We start from the raw sequence: 11,494 nt of genomic DNA on the forward strand, positions 1-11,494 counted from the left end.
TCCCCTAACTCTCCCATCGAAGATCATTCCTCTAATCCCTAACTCTCCCATCGAAGACCATCCCTCTAATCGCCTAACTCTCCCATCGAAGACCATCCCTCTAATCGCCTATCTCTTTACCAAGTCTTGTTGGAACACTCCACACCTGAAGGTAGAACAGGCCTCACAAATGCACCGGCATAGATCAGCCATGATAGTATTGAATGGCGGGGCAGACTTGAAGGGCCGAATGGTCTACTGCTGCTTCTATTGCTTGTGTTCTTGTGTTCTCTCTGAACATTATTCCACTCTGATGGATTGGGTTTTGTGTATGCAGTTTCTGGGCCGTGTTTTCAGGGGGTTGATCTGTGGGAATCTCCAGAACCCAACTCACAATCCTGAAGCTCTGGACCTCACACATCTCAATTTCCAGAATTTCTAACTCTCCCATCATAAACCATCCCTCTAATCTCCTAACTCTCCATTGAAGACCATCCCTCTAATCCCCTAACTCTCACATCGAAGACCCTCCCTCTAATCTCCTAACTCTCCATTGAAGACCATCCCTCTAATCTCCTAACTCTCCATTGAAGACCATCCCTCTAATCCCCTAACTCTCCATCGAAGACCATCCCTCTAATCCCCTAACTCTCCCATCGAAGACCGTCCCTCCAATTCCATAACTCTCCATCAAAGACCATCCCTCTAATCCCCTAACAATCCATTGAAGACCATTTCTCTGAACCCTCAAGGAAAGGCCCCCCTCCAATCCCTATTCCAGTGTTCTCACACTGGAATTATGCCCATTGCCCTGCTGTGGGGTATATCATGGGCTATTGCAATCTCCTTTGCCTATAACATAGGTTGATGTACTTGGAAGCATCGAAGGCTGTGTGAAATGCTCTTTATTCAGTCCGCTCCGTGAGGGAATGAATCACAAAGCCCTCGGCTACAAGACGTTACATTCTGCATCCCAATGTGTGAGTTTAATGAGCTGGAAGTCAGACAGCCCCGCAGTCAGTCACAGCGTTCCCAGACGCTTCACTCTGCATTGTCTCTGAGTTGTTTGTGAATCTGCAAATCGCAGAAAGTCCATGAGCGTTTCACCACTTTCAGAATCTGGCTCCCGGTAATCCAAACGCCTCAGTTTTCCAGCTCTGTGTGTGTGTGTGTGTCCGGGAGTCACACATGTGCTGCTTGTCAGGCCGAATCAGGACTAGGCCGACAGCCTGGGCCTTGCCTGCCTTATGTGGGTGCACCCACACAGGACTCAGTACCTCACTCTATGTTCAGTATCAGGTTGAATCAGGACTAGGCCGACAGCCTGGGCCTTTCCTGGGTCCATATCCGCGTCTATGCCTCCAGGAGGGTGCGTGGAATTCAGACAGGCCCCACTCCCTCACCTGGGCCTAGCGATTGAAGGAGGCCCTTCGCTCCCCGTGTGACTAGCGAGCCGACGGCTGGGCCTCACCGAGCCCCCTCGCCATACAGAAGGTTCCAGAAGCAGTGACAGAAGGCCCCGCTTCACTCAGGATTGGCTGCCAGTGGCTGGGCTGCCCGCTAGGACACCAGGCAGCCCCTCTCTGCCCTCTTCCTCATTCTGGGCCTACTGCAGCCATCGAGGGCAGACAGGGCTGCCTCGCGGAAGGTCTCCACCACCTTCTCATTCAGCTTGGCGGAACATTCCAGAAAGCCGGACGCCCGCATCTGACGGGCCACAGTCAGACCCTGAGGGAAACCAGAGCGGCAATGTCAACATTTACATCACACATCGACCCCACACTGCCCGCCACCCACCCACACGGAGCAGGAACCCTGCCTGATTTCCCCTCTCTCTAACCCAGGGATCACTGGACAGGGATCAGGAGCAGGAACCCTGGCTGATTTCCCCTCTCTCTCTAACCCAGGGATCACTGGACAGGGATCAGGAGCAGGAACCCTGGCTGATTTCCCCTCTCTCTCTCTAACCCAGGGGTCACTGGACAGGGATCAGGAGCAGGAACCCTGGCTGATTTCCCCTCTCTCTCTCTCTAACCCAGGGATCACTGGACAGGGATCAGGAGCAGGAACCCTGGCTGATTTCCCCTCTCTCTCTAACCCAGGGGTCACTGGACAGGGATCAGGAGCAGGAACCCTGGCTGATTTCCCCTCTCTCTCTCTCTAACCCAGGGATCACTGGACAGGGATCAGGAGCAGGAACCCTGGCTGATTTCCCCCCTCTCTCTAACCCAGGGATCACTGGACAGGGATCAGGAGCAGGAACCCTGGCTGATTTCCCCTCTCTCTCTCTAACCCAGGGGTCACTGGACAGGGATCAGGAGCAGGAACCCTGGCTGATTTCCTCTCTCTCTCTAACCCAGGGATCACTGGACAGGGATCAGGAGCAGGAACCCTGGCTGATTTCCCCTCTCTCTCTAACCCAGGGATCACTGGACAGTGATCAGGAGCAGGAACCCTGGCTGATTTCCCCTCTCTCTCTAACCCAGGGATCACTGGACAGGGATCAGGAGCAGGAACCCTGGCTGATTTCCCCTCTCTCTCTCTAACCCAGGGGTCACTGGACAGCGATCAGGAGCAGGAACCCTGGCTGATTTCCCCCCTCTCTCTAACCCAGGGGTCACTGGACAGGGATCGGGAGCAGGGACCCTGGCTGATTTCCCCTCTCTCTCTAACCCAGGGATCACTGGACAGGGATCAGGAGCAGGAACCCTGGCTGATTTCCCCTCTCTCTCTCTCTAACCCAGGGATCACTGGACAGTGATCTGGAGCAGGAACCCTGGCTGATTTCCCCCCTCTCTCTCTCTAACCCAGGGATCACTGGACAGGGATCGGGAGCAGGGACCCTGGCTGATTTCCCCTCTCTCTCTAACCCAGGGGTCACTGGACAGGGATCAGGAGCAGGAACCCTGGCTGATTTCCCCTCTCTCTCTAACCCAGGGATCACTGGACAGGGATCGGGAGCAGGAACCCTGGCTGATTTCCCCTCTCTCTCTCTAACCCAGGGATCACTGGACAGGGATCAGGAGCAGGAACCCTGGCTGATTTCCCCTCTCTCTCTCTAACCCAGGGATCACTGGACAGTGATCAGGAGCAGGAACCCTGGCTGATTTCCCCCCTCTCTCTCTAACCCAGGGATCACTGGACAGGGATCAGGAGCAGGAACTCTGGCTGATTTCCCCTCTCTCTCTCTAACCCAGGGATCACTGGACAGTGATCAGGAGCAGGAACCCTGGCTGATTTCCCCTCTCTCTCTAACCCAGGGATCACTGGACAGGGATCGGGAGCAGGAACCCTGGCTGATTTCCCCCCTCTCTCTCTCTAACCCAGGGATCACTGGACAGTGATCAGGAGCAGGAACCCTGGCTGATTTCCCCTCTGTTGAAGTGGAGGGTTGATGAGGGGGCCTCCAGTTTTGGGTCAGTGATTGCAGGGTGAGCAGGAGCGTGTGCTGAGTCTGTCTCTGGGGGAATCATTTACCTGGGTGAAGGTGACCGGCTCCTGGCCAGTTTTACTCAGTTTGCGCTGAATGACTTTGTTCATCCTCAGATCTGTCTTGCAGGCCACCAGGATCATGGGAATCCCAGGACACAGCTGTCGAATCTCCGGTACCCACAGGGATTAAAAAAACAGCAGATAGAAAAACATTAGAGACACGGCGGAGAACAGGAGGCCATTCAGCCCTTCTTCAACCTGCTGACATTAAATTCTCTCATTTCAACTGCATCAGTAATCCTCTGACAGTGCGACACTCCCTCAGCACTGACCCTCTGACAGTGCGGCACTCCCTCAGCACTGACCCTCTGACAGTGCGGCACTCCCTCAGTACTGATCCTCTGACAGTGCGGCACTCCCTCAGCACTGACCCTCTGACAGTGCGGCACTCCCTCAGCACTGACCCTCTGACAGTGCGGCACTCCCTCAGCACTGACCCTCTGACAGTGCGGCACTCCCTCAGCACTGACCCTCTGACAGTGCGGCACTCCCTCAGCACTGACCCTCTGACAGTGCGGCACTCCATCAGCACTGACCCTCTGACAGTGCGGCACTCCCTCAGTACTGACCCTCTGACAGTGCGGCACTCCCTCAGCACTGACCCTCTGACAGTGCGGCACTCCCTCAGTACGGACACTCTGACAGTGCGGCACTCGCTCAGCACTGACCCTCTGACAGTGCGGCACTCCCTCAGTACTGACCCACTGACAGTGCGGCACTCCCTCAGTACTGACCCTCTGACAGTGCGGCACTCCCTCAGTACTGACCTTCTGACAGAGCGGCACTCCCTCAGCACTGACCCTCTGACAGTGCGGCACTCCCTCAGCACTGACCCTCTGACAGTGCGGCACTCCCTCAGCACTGATCCTCTGACAGTGCGGCACTCCCTCAGTACTGACCCTCTGACAGTGCGGCACTCCCTCAGTACTGACCCTCTGACAGTGCGGCACTGCCTCAGTACTGACCCTCTGACAATGCGGCACTCCCTCAGTACTGACCCTCTGACAATGCGGCACTCCCTCAGCACTGACCCTCTGACAGTGCGGCACTCCCTCAGCACTGACCATCTGACAGTGCGGCACTCCCTCAGCACTGACCCTCTGACAGTGCGGCCCTCCCTCAGCACTGACCATCTGACAGTGCGGCACTCCCTCAGCACTGACCCTCTGACAGTGCGGCACTCCCTCAGCACTGACCCTCTGACAGTGCGGCACTCCCTCAGCACTGACCCTCTGACAGTGCGGCACTCCCTCAGCACTGGCCCTCTGACAGTGCGGCACTCCCTCAGCACTGACCCTCTGACAGTGCGGCACTCCCTCAGCACTGACCCTCTGAAAGTGCGGCACTCCCTCAGCACTGACCCTCTGACAGAGCGGCACTCCCTCAGCACTGAACGTCTGACAGTGCGGCACTCCCTCAGCACTGACCCTCTGACAGTGCGGCACTCCCTCAGTACTGACCCTCTGGCAGTGCGGCACTCCCTCAGTACTGACCTTCTGACAGTGCGGCACTCCCTCAGCACTGACCCTCTGACAGTGCGGCACTCCCTCAGCACTGACCCTCCGACAGTGCGGCACTCCCTCAGTACTGACCTTCTGACAGTGCGGCACTCCCTCAGCACTGACCCTCTGACAGTGAAGCACTCCCTCAGCACTGACCCTCTGACAGTGCAGCACTCCCTCAGCACTGACCCTCTGACAGTGCGGCACTCCCTCAGTACTGACCCTCTGACAGTGCAGCACTCCCTCAGCACTGACCCTCTGACAGTGCGGCACTCCCTCAGCACTGACCCTCTGACAGTGCGGCACTCCCTCAGCACCGACCCTCTGACAGTGCGGCAATCCCTCAGCACCGACCCTCTTTAAGTGCGGCACTCCCTCAGCACTGACCCTCTGACAGTGCGGCACTCCCTCAGCACTGACCCTCTGACAGTGTGGCACTCCCTCAGCACTGACCCTCTGACAGTGCGGCACTCCCTCAGCACTGACCCTCTGACAGTGCGGCACTCCCTCAGCACTGACCCTCTGACAGTGCGGCACTCCCTCAGTACTGACCCTCTGACAGTGCGGCACTCCCTCAGCACTGACCCTCTGACAGTGCGGCACTCCCTCAGCACTGACCCTCTGACAGGGCGGCACTCCCTCAGCACTGACCCTCTGACAGTGCGGCACTCCCTCAGCACTGACCCTCTGACAGTGCGGCACTCCCTCAGCACTGACCCTCTGACAGTGCGGCACTCCCTCAGCACTGACCCTCTGACAGTGCGGCACTCCCTCAGCACTGACCCTCTGACAGTGCGGCACTCCCTCAGTACTGACCCTCTGACAGTGCGGCACTCCCTCAGCACTGACCCTCTGACAGTGCAGCACTCCCTCAGCACTGACCCTCTGACAGTGCGGCACTCCCTCAGTACTGACCCTCTGACAGTGCGGCACTCCCTCAGCACCGACCCTCTGACAGTGCGGCACTCCCTCAGCACCGACCCTCTGACAGTGCGGCACTCCCTCAGCACTGACCCTCTGACAGTGCGGCACTCCCTCAGCACTGACCCTCTGACAGTGCGGCACTCCCTCAGCACTGACCCTCTGACAGTGCGGCACTCCCTCAGCACTGACCCTCTGACAGTGCGGCACTCCCTCAGCACTGACCCTCTGACAGTGCGGCACTCCCTCAGTACTGACCCTCTGACAGTGCGGCACTCCCTCAGCACTGACCCTCTGACAGTGCGGCACTCCCTCAGCACTGACCCTCTGACAGGGCGGCACTCCCTCAGCACTGACCCTCTGACAGTGCGGCACTCCCTCAGCACTGACCCTCTGACAGTGCGGCACTCCCTCAGCACTGACCCTCTGACAGTGCGGCACTCCCTCAGCACTGACCCTCTGACAGTGCGGCACTCCCTCAGCACTGACCCTCTGACAGTGCGGCACTCCCTCAGCACTGACCCTCTGACAGTGCGGCACTCCCTCAGCACTGACCCTCTGACAGTGCGGCACTCCCTCAGCACTGACCCTCTGACAGTGCGGCACTCCCTCAGCACTGACCCTCTGACAGTGCGGCACTCCCTCAGCACTGACCCTCTGACAGTGCGGCACTCCCTCAGCACTGACCCTCTGACAGTGCGGCACTCCCTCAGCACTGACCCTCTGACAGTGCGGCACTCCCTCAGTACTGACCCTCTAACAGTGCAGCACTCCCTCAGCATTGACCCTCTGACAGTGCGGCACTCCCTCAGCACTGACCCTCTGACAGTGCGGCACTCCCTCAGTACTGACCCTCTGACAGTGCGGCACTCCCTCAGTACTGACCCTCTGACAGTGCGGCACTCCCTCAGTACTGACCCTCTGACAGTGCGGCACTCCCTCAGCACTGACCCTCTGACAGTGCGACACTCCCTCAGCACTGACCCTCTGACAGTGCGGCACTCCCTCAGTACTGACCCTCTGACAGTGCGGCACTCCCTCAGCACTGACCGTCTGACAGTGCGGCACTCCCTCAGCACTGACCCACTGACAGTGCGGCACTCCCTCAGCACTGACCCTCTGACAGTGCGGCACTCCCTCAGCACTGACCTTCTGACAGTGCGACACTCCCTCAGTACTGACCCTCTGACAGTGCGGCACTCCCTCAGCACTGACCCTCTGACAGTGCGGCACTCCCTCAGTACACTCTCTCCATCCTATTAGACTGGAACAGGAGGAGGCCATTCTGTCCCTCTCTCCTGGGAATTGATAGTCTTTGACTTACTCTGCTGAGCACATGCTGGAAGCTGTTTGGATTGGTGACATCGTAGCAAACCAGCACCACATTGGTCCCGTTGTAGCAGAGGGGGCGGAGCCTGTCGTAGTCGTGTTCTCCTGAATCAAGAAGGCGACAGTTTGAGATTTCCAAATGGAGAGAGAGGAAGATCAACGACATTCCCCGTCCCAACACACACCTGCGTTTAGCCAATAAATCATTCCATCTGCAACAGGAGGAGGCCCCATTCAGCCCCTTCTCCAGCCTGTTACACAGGAACAGGAGGAGGACATTCAGCCCCTTCTCCAGCCTGTTACACAGGAACAGGAGGAGGTCCCATTCAGCCCCTTCTCCAGCCTGTTACACAGGAACAGGAGGAGGCCATTCAGCCCCTTCTCCAGCCTGTTACACAGGAACAGGAGGAGGCCATTCAGCCCCTTCTCCAGCCTGTTACAGAGGAACAGAAGGAGGCCATTCAGCCCCTTCTCCAGCCTGTTACACAGGAACAGGAGGAGGCCATTCAGCCCCTTCTCCAGCCTGTTACACAGGAACAGAAGGAGGCCATTCAGCCCCTTCTCCAGCCTGTTACACAGGAACAGAAGGAGGCCATTCAGCCCCTTCTCCAGCCTGTTACACAGGAACAGGAGGAGGCCATTCAGCCCCTTCTCCAGCCTGTTACACAGGAACAGGAGGAGGCCCCATTCAGCCCCTTCTCCAGCCTGTTACACAGGAACAGGAGGAGGCCATTCAGCCCCTTCCCCAGCCTGTTACAGAGAAACAGGAGGAGGCCCCATTCAGCCCCTTCTCCAGCCTGTTACACAGGAACAGGAGGAGGCCCCATTCAGCCCCTTCCCCAGCCTGTTACACAGGAACAGGAGGAGGCCCCATTCAGCCCCTTCTCCAGCCTGTTACACAGGAACAGGAGGAGGCCCCATTCTGCCCCTTCTCCAGCCTGTTACACAGGAACAGGAGGAGGCCCCATTCAGCCCCTTCTCCAGCCTGTTACACAGGAACAGGAGGAGGCCATTCAGCCCCTTCCCCAGCCTGTTACAGAGAAACAGGAGGAGGCCCCATTCAGCCCCTTCCCCAGCCTGTTACACAGGAACAGGAGGAGGCCCCATTCAGCCCCTTCTCCAGCCTGTTACACAGGAACAGGAGGAGGCCATTCAGCCCCTTCTCCAGCCTGTTACACAGGAACAGGAGGAGGCCATTCAGCCCCTTCTCCAGCCTGTTACACAGGAACAGGAGGAGGCCATTCAGCCCCTTCTCCAGCCTGTTACACAGGAACAGGAGGAGGCCCCATTCAGCCCCTTCTCCAGCCTGTTACACAGGAACAGGAGGAGGCCCCATTCAGCCCCTTCTCCAGCCAGTTACACAGGAACAGGAGGAGGCCCCATTCAGCCCCTTCTCCAGCCTGTTACAGAGGAACAGGAGGAGGCCATTCAGCCCCTTCTCCAGCCTGTTACACAGGAACAGGAGGAGGCCCCATTCAGCCCCTTCTCCAGCCTGTTACACAGGAACAGGAGGAGGCCCCATTCTGCCCCTTCTCCAGCCTGTTACACAGGAACAGGAGGAGGCCATTCAGCCCCTTCTCCAGCCTGTTACACAGGAACAGGAGGAGGCCATTCAGCCCCTTCTCCAGCCTGTTACACAGGAACAGGAGGAGGCCCCATTCAGCCCCTTCTCCAGCCTGTTACACAGGAACAGTAGGAGGCCCCATTCAGCCCCTTCTCCAGCCTGTTACACAGGAACAGGAGGAGGCCATTCAGCCCCTTCTCCAGCCTGTTACACAGGAACAGGAGGAGGCCCCATTCAGCCCCTTCTCCAGCCTGTTACACAGGAACAGTAGGAGGCCCCATTCAGCCCCTTCTCCAGCCTGTTACACAGGAACAGGAGGAGGCCATTCAGCCCCTTTTCCAGCCTGTTACACAGGAACAGGAGGAGGCCATTCAGCCCCTTCTCCAGCCTGTTACACAGGAACAGGAGGAGGCCCCATTCAGCCCCTTCTCCAGCCTGTTACACAGGAACAGGAGGAGGCCCCATTCAGCCCCTTCTCCAGCCTGTTACACAGGAACAGGAGGAGGCCATTCAGCCCCTTCTCCAGCCTGTTACACAGGAACAGGAGGAGGCCATTCAGCCCCTTCTCCAGCCTGTTACACAGGAACAGGAGGAGGCCCCATTCAGCCCCTTCTCCAGCCTGTTACACAGGAACAGGAGGAGGCCCCATTCAGCCCCTTCTCCAGCCTGTTACACAGGAACAGGAGGAGGCCCCATTCAGCCCCTTCTCCAGCCTGTTACACAGGAACAGGAGGAGGCCATTCAGCCCCTTCTCCAGCCTGTTACACAGGAACAGGAGGAGGCCCCATTCAGCCCCTTCTCCAGCCTGTTACACAGGAACAGTAGGAAGCCCCATTCAGCCCCTTCTCCAGCCTGTTACACAGGGACAGGAGGAGGCCCCATTCAGCCCCTTCTCCAGCCTGTTACACAGGAACAGGAGGAGGCCATTCAGCCCCTTCTCCAGCCTGTTACACAGGAACAGGAGGAGGCCTCATTCAGCCCCTTCTCCAGCCTGTTACACAGGAACAGGAGGAGGCCCCATTCAGCCTCTTCTCCAGCCTGTTGCACAGGGACGGGAGGAGGCCATTCAGCCCCTTCTCCTGCCTGTTACACAGGAACAGGAGGAGGCCCCATTCAGCCCCTTCTCCAGCCTGTTACACAGGAACAGGAGGAGGCCCCATTCAGCCCCTTCTCGAGCCTGTTACACAGGAACAGGAGGAGGCCATTCAGCCCCTTCTCCAGCCTGTTACACAGGAACAGGAGGAGGCCCCATTCAGCCCCTTCTCCAGCCTGTTACACAGGAACAGGAGGAGGCCATTCAGCCCCTTCTCCAGCCTGTTACACCGGAACAGGAGGAGGCCCCATTCAGCCCCTTCTCCAGCCTGTTACACAGGAACAGGAGGAGGCCATTCAGCCCCTTCTCCAGCCTGTTACACAGGAACAGGAGGAGGCCCCATTCAGCCCCTTCTCCAGCCTGTTACACAGGAACAGGAGGAGGCCCCATTCAGCCCCTTCTCCAGCCTGTTGCACAGGAACAGGAGGAGGCCATTCAGCCCCTTCTCCAGCCTGTTACACAGGAACAGGAGGAGGCCATTCAGCCCCTTCTCCAGCCTGTTACACAGGAACACGAGGAGGCCATTCAGCCCCTTCTCCAGCCTGTTACACAGGAACAGGAGGAGGCCTCATTCAGCCCCTTCTCCAGCCTGTTACACAGGAACAGGAGGAGGCCATTCAGCCCCTTCTCCAGCCTGTTACACAGGAACAGGAGGAGGCCATTCAGCCCCTTCTCCAGCCTGTTACACAGGAACAGGGGGAGGCCATTCAGCCCCTTCTCCAGCCTGTTACACAGGAACAGGAGGCCCCATTCAGCCCCTTCTCCAGCCTGTTACACAGGAACAGGAGGAGGCCCCATTCAGCCCCTTCTCCAGCCTGTTACACAGGAACAGGAGGAGGCCATTCAGCCCCTTCTCCAGCCTGTTACACAGGAACAGGAGGAGGCCATTCAGCCCCTTCTCCAGCCTGTTACACAGGAACAGGAGGAGGCCATTCAGCCCCTTCTCCAGCCTGTTACACAGGAACAGGAGGAGGCCATTCAGCCCCTTCTCCAGCCTGTTACACAGGAACAGGAGGAGGCCCCATTCAGCCCCTTCCCCAGCCTGTTACACAGGAACAGGAGGAGGCCATTCAGCCCCTTCTCCAGCTTGTTACACAGGAACAGTAGGAGGCCATTCAGCCCCTTCTCCAGCCTGTTACACAGGAACAGGAGGCCCCATTCAGCCCCTTCTCCAGCCTGTTACACAGGAACAGGAGGAGGCCCCATTCAGCCCCTTCTCCAGCCTGTTACACAGGAACAGGAGGAGGCCCCATTCAGCCCCTTCTCCAGCCTGTTACACAGGAACAGGAGGAGGCCATTCAGCCCCTTCTCCAGCCTGTTACACAGGAACAGGAGGAGGCCATTCAGCCCCTTCTCCAGCCTGTTACACAGGAACAGGAGGAGGCCATTCAGCCCCTTCTCCAGCCTGTTACACAGGAACAGGAGGAGACCATTCAGCCCCTTCTCCAGCCTGTTATACCGGAACAGGAGGAGGCCATTCAGCCCCTTCTCCAGCCTGTTACACAGGAACAGGAGGAGGCCATTCAGCCCCTTCTCCAGCCTGTTACACAGGAACAGGAGGAGGCCCCATTCAGCCCCTTCTCCAGCATGTTACACATGAACAGGGAGGAGGCC

General features: G+C 58.1%; 1 protein-coding gene across 1 annotated transcript in view; it reads right to left on the bottom strand.

Moving 5' to 3' along the window:
* Positions 1-866: 866 nt before the first annotated feature.
* The window catches only part of LOC144488121 (rho-related GTP-binding protein RhoF-like), a 13,167-nt gene continuing 2,539 nt past the window's right edge, over positions 867-11,494 (bottom strand). Inside the window, exons 3-5 of the mRNA XM_078206141.1 lie at positions 7,219-7,328; positions 3,457-3,579; positions 867-1,707 (exon numbers count right to left, since the gene is read on the bottom strand). Of these exons, the coding sequence (XP_078062267.1) occupies positions 1,540-1,707; positions 3,457-3,579; positions 7,219-7,328 (401 nt within the window). The 3' untranslated portion in view covers positions 867-1,539. The remainder of the gene's footprint in view (positions 1,708-3,456; positions 3,580-7,218; positions 7,329-11,494) is intronic.

The sequence above is a fragment of the Mustelus asterias genome, unplaced genomic scaffold, assembly GCF_964213995.1.
Source record: "Mustelus asterias unplaced genomic scaffold, sMusAst1.hap1.1 HAP1_SCAFFOLD_1305, whole genome shotgun sequence".
Classification (NCBI taxonomy): domain Eukaryota; kingdom Metazoa; phylum Chordata; class Chondrichthyes; order Carcharhiniformes; family Triakidae; genus Mustelus; species Mustelus asterias.